This window comes from Typha latifolia, chromosome 14 (assembly GCF_019914945.1).
Source record: "Typha latifolia isolate L0001 chromosome 14, TyphaL0001v2, whole genome shotgun sequence".
In the NCBI taxonomy this organism is placed as follows: Eukaryota; Viridiplantae; Streptophyta; class Magnoliopsida; order Poales; family Typhaceae; genus Typha; species Typha latifolia.
The window spans coordinates 9,006,322-9,020,587 of record NC_133099.1 but is presented as its reverse complement, the minus strand read 5'-3'; the positions used below and the strand labels follow the sequence as shown (position 1 = coordinate 9,020,587).

Below are 14,266 nucleotides of genomic sequence, written 5' to 3'. Positions count from 1 at the left end.
ACTGTCGCCTTCCTCTCTTCTCTTTTCTTCCTCATCTCTCTTTTCCTTACTTGCACGCCAAAGTGCTCGACGAAGTGATTTCACCATTCAAACCAAACCACAAGTTAGTCCCATATCCCTCCCTACAAGTAATTTGAATTCCATCAAATAAATTATAGTTTATTTTAATTTTATTGCTTCGGCTAGAATAGAGAATTTGTTGGTCAACGACCTAAGGTGTGTATGAGAGGCTGCACTATCTAGCGTCTCACCACCAGTTTCTCAGCTTGCAACTGGCCGCCCATGATGAATTTGGCTGTCTCGCTCTAGCCTATCTATTTCTTCTCCGTTAGACAAAATTGTAGGTGTCCTTGTTGGGAACCCTTATGGCTCCAATGATCTCAAAAGAAGTCTAAATGGCCATTAGCCATAGAGAAATCTTTCTACCGACATCGGCCACCCTGGCTGATGGACTTCATAGTTGCGTACACCATACTCACTTCATAAAATGTTCTAGAACTGATTTCATGCTTTGTCACCTTCAGTTTTCAGGTTTGCTTCTTTTCTTTTGCTGCCAAGCTTGATCCCATCATCTCAACCAATTCTTATCTTTTTCTGGCCAACCACCCACCTTGAATTCTTATATTTGGCATAGTAACTTTCTTTCATGTGCTAGGCTATTGTTGCATCTAAGAAGATCGATGTCTAGTATTCTAAAAGTAGCCAATGAAGGACGAATTAGACTTAAGGAGATAAAGAAAAATTATTTAATAAAGAAATTTTGGCTTTTACAAAAAATATTAATGTCTTTTTTAATTAGACTCGATTTATACTGATATGACATTATGTAATCTATAAGTGTAATTGATTAATTATTATCATTGGATTAGATTTTCTGATTGTTTGAATCAGACTACCGCTAATAAAAAAGAAGAAAAATGTAGTAGCATATAATAATAAAGAATAAAAAATTTCCTATTGTAGGGAATTCAGCACTACAAGAACTTCTACGTTCTTTGTGGTGCAGAAAAATGAAAAAGATGTAAAAAAAAGACGACAACATATAATTAAAATCAAACAAGAAAAGTTTCCTTGCATAAGAAATTGAACACTACAAGAATTTCCTACCACAAGAATTTTTGCATTCTTTGTGGTGGGAAAAATGAAAAAGATGTGAAAAAAAGAAGGCAGATATACTAGCATACAATAGGAAAAAAGAAATCAAACCTAAGAATCGAACAAGTCTAGGGAAAATTTGGGGCAAATTCTGATATGGACTATATGACCTCTTATGTAAGACAATATTAAATAATGAAGATAAACGTTAAACAACACAAACGCGTAAGATTTGTGGAAAACCCCAAACTAGGGTAAAACCACAAATAAAGAACTGTTTTCATATTTACCTGCTGAATCCCATAGCTATATCTGAAGATATCTTGTTTGCTAGATCCTACAATGAATTGCTTCACGTGGTTGATTGCACCAATCTCTTTGACCTTCGAGATTGAACAAATTTGTCTTAGTAACCCTCGAAACGAGTTGTTTTAATGAACAATAATAAAATGATCAAGAAAAATCTTTAAGAACTCAAATTCTGTCTTCTTGATCAATGAAGAACTCCCAACAATTTCTTCGCTAGAACTTCAATTCACATTCTTCAATCAAGTCACCCTCTTCTAGGGTTCAACAACTTATATAGGTTTCCAAAATAGATAAGAAACCTAGTTTAAGTTGATGCAGAATAAGTTGGCTTCGTTAGTGCGTTCGAACGCTATTAGTAAACTAGACAAATGAACCAAGGTTGTTTGAACACCCGCAAAGACCGTTTCGATTCCCGCAAAGGTCGTATAGCAAGTCAGTGCGTTCGAATGCCTGCAATCGCTGTGAGAAAGTTGTGTAGAGTGAACCTTACTCTTGCTAAGCATAGCAAGTCCCAATGGACTCAAATGATGGACCACAGACTTTGAGGAATCAATAGTCACTCTGTATCGTGTACACAACTCCGTGATAAATATACCAAAAGGCAAACCCTCCACCGGAGTCAAAGAATGTGCAGCAACCACAATGCAATGGAACATGACAAGAGGTAAATCAATTGGAATACTAGTACCAATAGCATGTATCTGATATGCACATTGCTTATCAAGGGAAGTTTTCCATGCCTTGGGAGTGATGTTAAAAGAGCAAATTAAATTCAGAATTCTATATTTTTAAGTTAAGGATGCATGACTAATCATATTTCTAACCCACACAGCATTGGGCCCCACTATTTTTTTTTACCACAACTTGAATGTCTAGTTTTATGCCATGCTCGTATCGGTATCCACCTGATGCACGATAACAGTTGAAAAAATCAGCAATATCCTCCATTGTGAAATCAATCTTAGTCCCACGAACAACATACTCAATGTCTTTGGACACTTCAGCATTAGAAAAGAATTCTCTCACAATTTCAACACATGCAGCACTAGTAACTTTCAAAACATTCATTCATTTTCTCCCCCTAAAAATTATATCTAGTCTTAACTCAAAAAATTCATAAATTTGAACCGACCGTTCAACAAGCACAAGGCGGCTCATAAAGAATTTTTTAAAAATATTTCTTCATTTGAACTTCCAAAACTTCCAAACCCAACCACTTTTACCAATATTTTTTTTAAGCTAACATTTTTATTCGAGGCATGATTCTAAAACATAGATGGTAGAGAATATGAAACTAGGGATGCAGACAATTAAATATGATCATGCATAAAAAAATGCCTGAAAAGATGAACCTAAAATCCTAAAAAATAAAATTCCTAAAATCATTAAGAAGGTCTAACCCCTAGTACTCAACAAATCAATTACAATTAAGCATAAGATCTAGTAAGATGCAGCAGAAATCAACCCGTAAAAGAAAATATTTGGGAAACTATCATTATCAAGGTAAGGTAAATCAAACTCATGAAACCCCCCATGTTACGAACCAGATCTAGACTAATCCAGACTTAAAAATTTATGAAAATTTAGGTGGTGGCTTCATGAGTTAGGGTTTTAACGGCTCTAGTTTTACCTAAATCGGAGGTCAGGATTAAAAGTTAAAAATAAAACAGTGGAGATAGATCAAAATAGGGCAGAACGATAAATATTCGACGTTGTGGCGGTCATTGGAGGGTGGCGGATGTCTAAGGGTGGTGGTGGATGGCTGTAGGATAGGCTGTTGGAGGAAGGTGGTGGCTAGGGTTTGGAAGTTTTGGAAGTTCTATGGATATGATCTACTTCTAGAAAGGTAAAGATAATCTAACGATTGCGATAAAACGATAAATATGGTAATAAGAAAAATAACTAAACTCAATTAATTCACAATGCTTGGATACTTAACAAGGAGCCCAACCCCTCTATATATAAAGGTAGGTTAGAACGAGTCCCATTAGGACTAGCCCTAAAGGCTGACACGACTCGAATTAGAATTTTCCTTAAAAACTTACATAACTTAATTGGATTTATCTTAAAGGCTTACTTGACTTAACTAGATTTACCTTAAGGGTTGTCTTGTCGTATTTCGACTTGTCTTAATGGTTAACATGACTAAACTAGACTTGCCTAAAAGGCTTCATCGTGAAATAATTAAAAGATAAATAGACTCGATTAATCGAGCCCAATGTTCCCATGAATTAATTTGATAAGACCCGGATCACATCAATCCACTACGCTTCCAATCACCTTGTCCTCAAGATGTCCATGGTAATTTCCAAACCTTCGTTCGCTCCCAAACTTTATGTCCTCGATCTCCTTGTGCGTCCCATCTACCACGTGGAAGGGGGCCCCATGATAATTTCTTCTCTAGGGCCCATCGGTTTGAGCCATAGTTTGCCTTAGTCATAGGTGGCTCGGGCCAAATCCTAGCCACGGGTGATTCAAACCAAACTATAGCTACAGTTGGTCCTGCCATAGCCCTAGGCATTGTCAATTCAAAGCAAACCCTAGCCATTAGACGAGGTGGATTTTCAGCTAGTGGCATGTCGTCATGTGGTGGGGCTGGGCCTTGAGATGCGCACTCAAGGGGTGCGTCCGCTCTAAACTCTAGGGTGCTTTCGTCTACCACCAGTTCGATGCACTCTTGTTCGGCCATCGTGGTGTGCATGGTTTCTCCCGTGGTCGGTTCATGGGTGGGTTGTTCCAACATGGCCGATGGCACAAGTGGTGCGGGGTGGTCATAGTGGGCTAAGAGAACTTCTATCAAGGCCTGAAATGAGCCCTTGAGGATGGTTTGGATTGAGTCCATGAGGGTGGTGTGGATCTCCTTCAACTCAGCGAAATTTTTAAAAAAAAAATGCTTTTGCCCACGCTGGCAGCTCATCGTTGATAGTTGGTGGTGGTGCTGAGGAAACCTCCACAAGAATGGAGATGAGTTCTTGGTCCTCCATAGCCGTGATCTCCCCTAGGTTAGCTTTGGATTACGTGTTCACCATTGTCCGAGGAATGTCGGCTCTAATACCAATTTTACGAACCAGATTAGACTGATCCGGACGTAAAAAAAATTATGAAAATTTAGGTGGTGGTAATCTCGTGAGTTAGGGTTCTAATTGCTCTAGTTTCATCTAAATCGGAGGTCGGATGGAAAGTTAAAAATAAAACAGTGGAGATAGGTTAGAACGGGGCAGAACGATAAATATCCAACGTTGCGGCGGTCGTCGGAGGGTGGCGGATGGCCAACGGTGGTGATGGATAACCGTAGGGTAGGGTGGCTGTTGCAGGAAAGTGGTAGCTAGGATTTGGAAGCTTTGGAGATTCTACAGATACGATGTACTCCTAAAAAAGTAAAGACGATCTAACAGCTATGATAAAATAATAAATATGATAATAAGAAAATAACTAAACTCAATTAATTCTTAATGTTTGGATGCTTAACAAGGAGCCTAACCCCTCTATATATAGAGGTAGGTTACAACAACTCGAATTAAGGTTGACACGACTCGAATTAAGATTTGTCTTAAAGGCTTACATGATTTAATTGGACTTGCCTTAAAGGTTTACTTGATTTAACTAGACTTGTCTTAAGGGCTGTTATGACTTATTTCGACTTATCTTAATGGCTCATATGACTAAACTAGACAATTAGAATATTTGCAAAATCAATGAAAATACCAAGTATAAATCTAGCTAGGATTTGCAAAATCAAGTTGCTAGATCGACAAGAAAATGGTGGATGAAAAGAGGTAAACAAAAAAATTAATGAAAATACCACAAATGGAGTCCACTCAGATTTTTTTTTAAATGCCACACAAATTACATTCCAAGAATTTGAAACAAAGAACAATCAAAAAATTAATGAAAGGCAAGAAGAAGAGTAATCCAAAAAATAATAATTTGTATCTAAAAATTGGAACCACCCTAATACATATTTGAATCAAATATCTAAACAAATGCATAAGTCAAATCAAGATAAGTCAAAATAAAAAAATACTTCTTAGACTCTAGGATTAGATAACCCCTTTTTTGTTTTAATTAATAGCTTCTTTCACTCTTCGTGGGAGGTAGCCATTTTCTTGTTAAAAGAATGATAGAGGCTAATTCTTCCCCTCAAATGAACAATCAAATTTCAAAGAAAATGCCAAATTGGATAATTTTTAAACGAGATAGTTTTTCACACTCGTCACTATATAGCTTTTTCGATTGATCTACACCGTCAAACTAGACAATATATTTTTTTCACTAAACTAGAGGATGAAGAGAGTACAAAAAAAATATGATGGTCCAAGAAAACTAATGTCTACTATGTTCAAATCAAGGAACAAATATGAGTAGATCTAAGTATCTAATGAAAAGGTACTAATTTTGCAAAGTCACTCATGGATAAAAAACTGTATAAGATAAATCTTGTCAGACGTTAATCTAAAAATTGTTCAAGGTCACAAACTAAAAGAGTGCAATCCACAATGAATAAGATCTGTCAAAAACTAAAAACACAACAGCTTTTTTCAAAAGAGGGAATTGAAAAAAAATAGAAAAAAAAATGCAAAATAAAATTACTGAAATATGCAAAACCCTAGAGATTTTCTAAGATATTCAAATCTTTAGACATCTACTAAGATATTCAAATCTTTAAATATCTAGAGCTTTGGTAAAAATATCACTGAGTTGTAACTTCGTTTGAATATATTCTAAAGTAATAACTTTTTCATCTACCAATTCACGAATAAAATAATGCCTTATATCAATATATGTTTTGTTCTAGAGTGTTGGACTGGATTCTTAGAGATGTTAATGGCGCTCATGTTGTCAAAAAATAATGTCATGGTTCCTTGTTCAATCCCCTATGACTATGTACTCTGACTTTGCTGTGGATAATGAAATAACATTCTACTTTTTACTTTGCCAAATATTCCACTCCAAACTCTAGGGTGCTTTCGTCTACCACCGGTTCGATGCACTCTTGTTCAGCCATCGTGGTGTGCCTCTTAGCAACTAATCTAGCTTTGTTACTAATGACCATACTATTCTCATCAATCTTATTCTTAAAAAATCCACTTGTTTCCTATAATGGTCAACTCTAGAGAGCCCTCCCACATACCATGCTCTCGTTAATACAATTTTTAAACCCATGTTGTTGACATTCGTGTCTGTGAGGAGCTTCCCAATCAGACAAAGTTCAGGCTTCCGACTAGGAATTGAGTAAGTTTTAGCCAAGGGGATCACCTCATCTATCTTATTCTCGGACATGAGCTGATATTTTTTGAAGAACTTCTAACTCCGAGTTCAACATACTGTGAAGAGAGGAAGAAGTAGGCGAGAAGAGAGAGAGAGAGAGGAAAGAAAACTAGGTAAGGAGAGAGAAGAGAGGATAGAGAATGAGGAGAAGAAAAGAGGTGATATACCTAGTTGGAGGAGAGGAGAAAAAAAAAGCATGAAGTTCCCTTTACCGTGTGTAATAAGTTAGAATCTTTTTTACATTAGTTAGGACTAAAATTCCAAAGTGGCAATAGCTTACCAAATTTTTAGAATGGACACTTCTCCAACTTTCTTAGTCCTGAATCATGACAACAACATCATCCAATTAGTCAAAGCAACGTACCTAGAAGATTAGAAAAAAGATGTGATATATGAACTCCCACATATACATGTCTACCTTCATGGCCCAACAAACAAATATCTCACTATTGATTCTCACCTGGTATCTTTACAACCTTGTATTAATGTGTTAGTTGTGATAATCCATCAGAAGGTAAACAAGGAAAATAATTGGTTATTATAAAGCACTTCATTTAGTGTGTTAGTTTTCTCATTCTTTTTAAAAGGACTATTCATTTAAAGTAAGTATTATTTAACTACCACAGTTATAAAAGTATGCATGCATGAAAAAGTATGCTTAAGCTTTCAGGTGACTTAATAAAATAAACACAATATCAGATTCAAAATGTTATTGATCTATATTTACATCACACATATATCTAGCTGCAGTATTCGCTAGAGCAAGTCGCGTATTCTGTTATTTATCATCTATCCACGTAGAGGCGATACATGCATGAACATGCTATTATTAAGTGTATTATCTAGTAACTTAGGTTTTAAGTTAAAATGATAACATATCAATCATGATGCTTTGCTTCACCCCTAACATTAGAAAAGCTACAATAATAATAGTGTACCTTTCTATGATGTGAGCATTCCTACTTCACTTTCACTACTTATCAAATGGTCTTTTTTATGTTTACAACTCATAGCACAACAACAAAGTAGGTGGTGACATACACCAAACTTAGATGACAATAAGAATATATTTTATCCCGATTATTTTGAGTTGCCAACCACCTCGTATGAGTGTCTATCTTCACTGAAAGAAAGAATTCAACCGTTGACAAAGACAGAAGAGAGAGCGACAATTTTTTTAGGTATTTTACAAATCACATCCTATATTTTATCTATTTTGTAATTCACATTCCGTCTTTAATAATTTTGTAATCCGATCCCTTATTTTTTTAACTAATATTAACTAAATTACTAAAATACCCTCAGTGCTATTTTTCCTCCTCTTTGCCCCTTCTCTGAAGAAGAGATGAATAATTTAAGTATTTATAAATTTTTTTTGCTAGTATCGTTTAAATTAACGGAGGGTGTTAAATAATAATTATAAGGAAAAATTAAGGGTCGAGTTACAAAAATCTCAAAGTCAAGATATGAGTTACAAAATAGATAAAATGTAGGATGAGATTTATAAAATTCTATATCTTTCTAATTCTTAAGATGTTAGATTTAAGAAAGACTAAGCTTCTAGAAAAATAAATGATAGATTTAATTGTATGTGGACTCATCTAAAACATTTTTTGATATTATTTTAAGTACTTATAAGAATTTAAATAAAATTACTTTATCCTTTTGTACTTACATTGTATCATTTAACTACTCTCTATTTGTGATAACATAGATCTGTCAAGTGTTTTTGTCCAAACTAACGATGACAAAGACTTCAAATTGATTGACCAGCTATATGTTCTTCCTTTCTTAATTTTAATGGACTAAAATACCTCCTCGATCATCACATATAAATTAAAGAATAAATTAAAAAAAATACCTCTAATCAAGTATAGAAGGGGAAGGGATGGATTTTGCTGTTTAATAAAAATTATTCCCCTAATAATAGATTATTGTCTAATAAAAGTGATGGGTGTAAAATATTTTTAAGCCAAAGTACAAAGTGATTAGATATATTAAACCATATCTATAAGTTTATGTCTCTCTCTTTCCATGTATGAGATATAAGGGCTAAAGTGATCTTTATAAGACCTAAATATTTTGCATCCATACTTATCAAATCATATGTTATTTGCATAGATATTCTTCTGATTATTTCTCAAGTTATTTCTAATAATATAATAAAAAAAGGGATAAAAATATTCCTTTAACTATGATAAATACTTAAAAACTAGAACAAAGGTATTTTTATCTTCTTACATTCAAATTATTCAAATTAGAATGGTCAGTTAACTCCAAAAAAAAAAGGTTTTGAACGTATGTATATAGAAATCGTGTGTATTAATGCGTATGTATATATATATATATATGGAAATACCAACATAAATCTATTATTGAAAATATAATTTTAATTGAAATAAGAAATTTTTATAAATTATATTATATATTTTACCTATTTTGTAATTTACACCTTGTCTTTGAGAATTTTATAATCTAAACCCTCATTTTCTCCTGTAATTCTGACTAACTAATGTCTACTAAATTACTAAAATACTTCCACCATTCCATCTCATTTTCTATATTCCTCCACTGTCACCGTCGTTGTCGTTGCCGCTACCATCTTTCCTCCTCTTCCCTCCTCCTCATTCTCCTTTTCTTCTTCTTTAGGAAGGGAAAAAGAGGATGAAGAAGACAGAGATAATTTAATTATAATAAAATAATTTTTTTCTAGTATATTCTAAGTTAACTCAAAATGTTAAATAAGAATTATAGGAGAAAATGATATGTTGAGTTACAAAATCTTGAAAGGTGTGAATCATAAAATAGGGTGTGATTTGTAAAAAAGCTCTTAAAATAATATTAATTTAAAAAGAAAGTCATTGGTTAAAGCGTTTGCCAGTCAGTGACAAGTAACCACATATATAAAAACTAATAATAATAATAATAAAAAAACCAATAGTGGGACCCACGCGTGTTGGAAGACCAACCAAGTCGCAAGTACTGACCATTTATTTCTAAGGAGATTAAAAAAGGGAAATTATCCTTTAAAAAAAGAAATAAGAAAAACCCTTTTAATTCTTTATTTGTGTAGGTAAAATACCACGAACACTATAGCTTGGGCAGTTGCTGACTAATTACTAAAATTAATATTCTAATAATTCGTTAACTCTGGGTAAAGTACTCATGGAAAAGTTTTAAGTTTTTTAAGAGTATATATATAATATATAAACTGTGTATTTTAGAGGGTATATATACAAGTAAATGTAAACATTAAAACTCCTAAAAAGAATATAATTTCTATGAAAAAGAGAAAGAAAGTCAATGAGTAGTTTATCAAACAACCGCAAAAAAAAAAACTAAGGTGGGGATGGGACCCACTCCCTTAGTTGGGAGAAACCTCAGCCTTACGCCATCCTTCTCACCCAAAGCGGACCTGACACGCACCCAACGTTTCCAGGGGGGAAAGACTAATTAATAAAAGATCTGGAGGACACAGCCTGGCGGATTCTTTTCATGCTATCGGATCCGAATCAAGATCCGATACCTTTCGCCGGAGACACACAGAGGAAAAAAAAAGGAAAAAGAAGACTAGAAGAGGGGGAGGTAAAAGATACACATCATCATCACCTACAATTTCCTCCCAAAATAATAAGTAGAAAGAAAGAAAAAAGCGAGCGTAGTTGGTGCGGTTGGTGAACTCACTGCCCATAAAAAGGACCCTCTTCCTCACTTCCCAGTACTCCAACATCCACCATCCTCTTCCCCACTTCCCAAAACTCCTCCTCCTCTCTCTCTCTTCCATCTCTCCAGCTCGTGTAAGTCCATGGGGTCCACGAACGCGAACGTGTCGGCGGTTCCGCGGGACGCGGAGGACGAGGCGGCGTGCATGTTCGCCCTCCAGCTCGTCAGCACCTCCATCCTCCCCATGACCCTCAAAGCCGCCCTGGAGCTCGGCCTCCTCGAGATCCTCGTGACCGCCGGGAAACCCGTCACGGCGGAGGAGGTGGCGGCGCAGCTGCCGACGGCGAACCCCCAGGCGCCCGTGATGCTCGACCGGATGCTGAGGCTGCTCGCCTCCTACAAGGTGGTCGGCTGCGACGTGGAGACCTCCGGCGACGGAAACGTCGTGAGGAGGTACAAGCCGGTGCCGGTCTGCCGCTGGCTGACCAAGAACGAGGACGGCGTCTCCATGGCGCCGCTCGCTCTCATGAACCAGGATAAGGTGCTCATGGAGAGCTGGTATGGGTCGCACTCATCTACCTACTTTTTTTAATACGATCCCATCCAGCTGCTAGATGTAGGAATTTATTACCGTCCACTTCTTTGCTGCATGTCTTCATTAATGATCTAAGTGCCAAGTACCCGGGATTTACAAAATTTATAATTCACGCCCCCGCTTTTTTCATGGGTATATCTGCAAATAATTATCTCTACAGATGTACAAAAATGCCCCTCAGGATGTAGAATATACTTGGAATATTTGAAGGAATTTCCTGCAGTTGTATTTTTGTAGAGAGTTTGGCACGCCTTAAGATCAAATTTAAATTCAAAAGATCATCATGTCAAACAACACTAGGAAAGCAAGTAGAAGAAAAGAGACATACATAGATCTCCCCAAATCTAGTTCTTTCAATATGCCTGTTCTTAGGTTGATGACATGTCGTTAGTTACTTAGTTAGTTAGTTAGTTGCGTACCGGATTTATGGAATGATGTGAATTGCAGGTACTACTTGAAGGATGCAGTGTTGGACGGTGGGATCCCTTTCAACAAGGCATACGGCATGACGGCGTTCGAGTACCACGGCACGGATCCCCGCTTCAATAAGGTGTTCAATGAGGGGATGAAGAATCACTCAGTCATCATCACGAAGAAGCTTCTCGAGTTTTACCGGGGATTCGACAATGTCAACGTGCTCGTCGATGTTGGCGGCGGCATTGGCGCCACTCTCCACATGATCACCTCCAAGCACACCCATATCAAAGGCATCAACTTTGACCTCCCCCATGTCATCTCTGAAGCACCTCCTTTCCCAGGTACATTAATTAATCTTTAATCAGCACCTTTTGCTATTCGGCAAATCACTTAGGATAGTTGTTGAATTGAATTGAATTTCAAATTTGGAGAGTTTTGATCCATGAATTTAAATTCCAAACTGCAAAACTCTTATTATGTATGGATTAATTTGGTGTGGGTCTGTACTTTTTGGTGGGTTTGGTGCAGGAGTGGAGCATGTAGGTGGAGATATGTTTGCCAGTGTCCCAACTGGAGATGCCATCTTGATGAAGGTCAGTTTACCTAATCAACTGTTCAATAAGATTCGGTAGGACTTTGATATTAGGTAGATCATGCACATCATTTTCGATGCCTCTCTTCAACTGTAGACTTGAAATCAAGGGAGCAGTTCAAACATGGAAGGCTATAGAAATATAGTATATATTTGTTGACTTGTAAACTTATACAAGGTTCAGACTTAGGACCTACTCTGATATCATACTAATTCATCAACTATTCTAAAAACTAAAACTGTTATATACTGACAATAATTATCAAAATGCTAATCTTGCAGTGGATTCTTCATGATTGGAGCGACGAGCACTGTGCGAAGTTATTGAAGAATTGTTATAAGGCTCTGCCGGAGAACGGCAAGGTGATCATCGTTGAGTGTATCCTTCCGGTGACCCCAGAACCAACTCCTGAAGCACAAGGTGTCTTCCATGTAGATCTCATCATGTTGGCTCACAACCCTGGAGGCAAAGAGAGGAGTGAGAAAGAGTTCAGGGACTTGGCCAAGGAAGCTGGCTTCAAAGGATTCAATGCTTCCTATGTCTTTGCCAATGCTTGGGCCATAGAATTCACTAAGTAGAAGAGGGAAAGAGAGAGAGACAGAGAGACAGAGAGAGAGAGAGAGACAGAGAGGGAGAGGGAGAGAGAGAGAAAGAGATTATTGGATGGTTTAATCTTGCTTAACTTCTTTGATGATCATGGCATGAAGCTTTTGGCTTGTTTCATTGTGAGGCCTACTCATGGGTTGTGATTGCAGTGAATAAAGATATCATTTTCTTATTCTGATGTTTTGAATTGTTTGGCCCAATTAGAGTAAATGAAGCCTATGGCTGGCATGATATGAAATAGCTAATTCTTGTCGATGATCCAAAAAATGGGAGTGCTAGTTTTGTTGACAGATCTATAAAGATGGCAACCGAAGGACAATATAACCACATATTCAACCAATAAAAGATCTTGAAATCCAAAATAATGGCCCTGCACTACAGCAATTTATATATTTAGTAGTAGCAACCATAATTGCTACTAAAGAATATATTTTTGTTGCTAAACTATTTAGCAGTAAAAGAATGATTTGCGGTGGCAAATGCTGTCGCTAAATCTTAACAGCAAATTAACATTGACGGCTAAAATTATAGTTTATAGCAACAAATATATTTACTATTATAGGTAGAATTCACAGTGATGATTATAATTGCTACTATCACTAATTTTTAAGATGATAAAAAACTTATAGTATCATTTGTCACTGGAATTTTTTTTAGTGACAATTATATTTGTTGCTAAAAATTTGAATTTCTTTAGCAGCAAAATATATATGCTACTTATGTACTATCATTTATATATATATTTAGTAGCAAACACAATTGCTACTAAAATTATTATCCATTAAGCAATTAAAAAATGTTAGATTATATTAGAATTTATTAGTTTTCTACCATCATTTTGTAAAAGTGAATACAATTGAATATTAGAGCAATATATTTTCATATGCTCTTATTTAACATATTTACCTAATTTGATTACATCCAAAATAAAAACATCTCATACAATATACGATACCTCCAAAATATAATTTATATTACAAATATTTAAAATATCACATAGTGTATCAAGTTCAAATACATATATAATATATATAGAAAAAAATAACATAATCTACTACAAGTATCTTAGTTTTGTTTGACATATCCAAAATAAAATAAAAAACATAGTAATAGATAGAAACCAATGTGAATAGATTGAAGTGACTATTGTTTTGCACCATATGTAATCAATCGACAAAAACTAGAAAATTTAATTTATCTTCAGTTATATAAATTTTCTGATATAAGAAATAAAATAATAAAATAATTTAGTATAATTACATATGTAGATAGCTAAGCAATAGAGGATCCAGCAGCATCATCGATAGTTTTAAATCGTTCGTATTGTCTATTGAATGGCTCACTTTTCATTATTATCTCATCGATAACTACTTTTCAAAATTGTTGCCCTAATAGCACTCCTCCTACGTTAAATAATGAGTTACGACTTATTTGCATCCAACGTGCTACAATATTTTTATGAGAGTATTTGTAATTTTTCAGAAGAACCTTTGATCCAACCTACAATTATAAAGTAATGATATGTCATATAATCATTACATGTCTTGATATTTAACATATGTAGCATATAGCTCAATTTTTGCAATATTGGTGTTGAGTGTAAAGACAAAAAGTTTGAAATATAATTGCATATATTTACCGGAGAATCTGATGTATAATTTAAGACAAATTATTATATTTCAATACAACAAATTATGATGTAGTATGTACTACCAAGGAT

General features: G+C 35.4%; 1 protein-coding gene across 1 annotated transcript; it reads left to right on the top strand.

Annotated features, from left to right (window-relative positions):
* The first annotated feature begins 10,110 nt into the window (after positions 1-10,110).
* Positions 10,111-12,718, top strand: LOC140800927 (caffeic acid 3-O-methyltransferase-like). Its single transcript, XM_073155861.1, has 4 exons — positions 10,111-10,893; positions 11,378-11,688; positions 11,876-11,940; positions 12,222-12,718. The coding sequence occupies exons 1-4, from the start codon at positions 10,478-10,480 to the stop codon at positions 12,516-12,518; spliced, it is 1,089 nt and encodes a 362-aa protein (XP_073011962.1). The 5' UTR covers positions 10,111-10,477; the 3' UTR covers positions 12,519-12,718.
* The last annotated feature ends 1,548 nt before the right edge of the window (positions 12,719-14,266 follow it).

Excerpts from the sequence above, each read along its gene's own strand:
- LOC140800927 (XM_073155861.1), top strand. The coding sequence starts at position 10,478 with ATGGGGTCCACGAACGCGAACGTGTCGGCGGTTCCGCGGGACGCGGAG. Across the intron at positions 10,894-11,377 it reads AAGGTGCTCATGGAGAGCTG|GTACTACTTGAAGGATGCAG; the intron begins GTATGGGTCGCA and ends TGTGAATTGCAG. Across the intron at positions 11,941-12,221 it reads GAGATGCCATCTTGATGAAG|TGGATTCTTCATGATTGGAG; the intron begins GTCAGTTTACCT and ends CTAATCTTGCAG.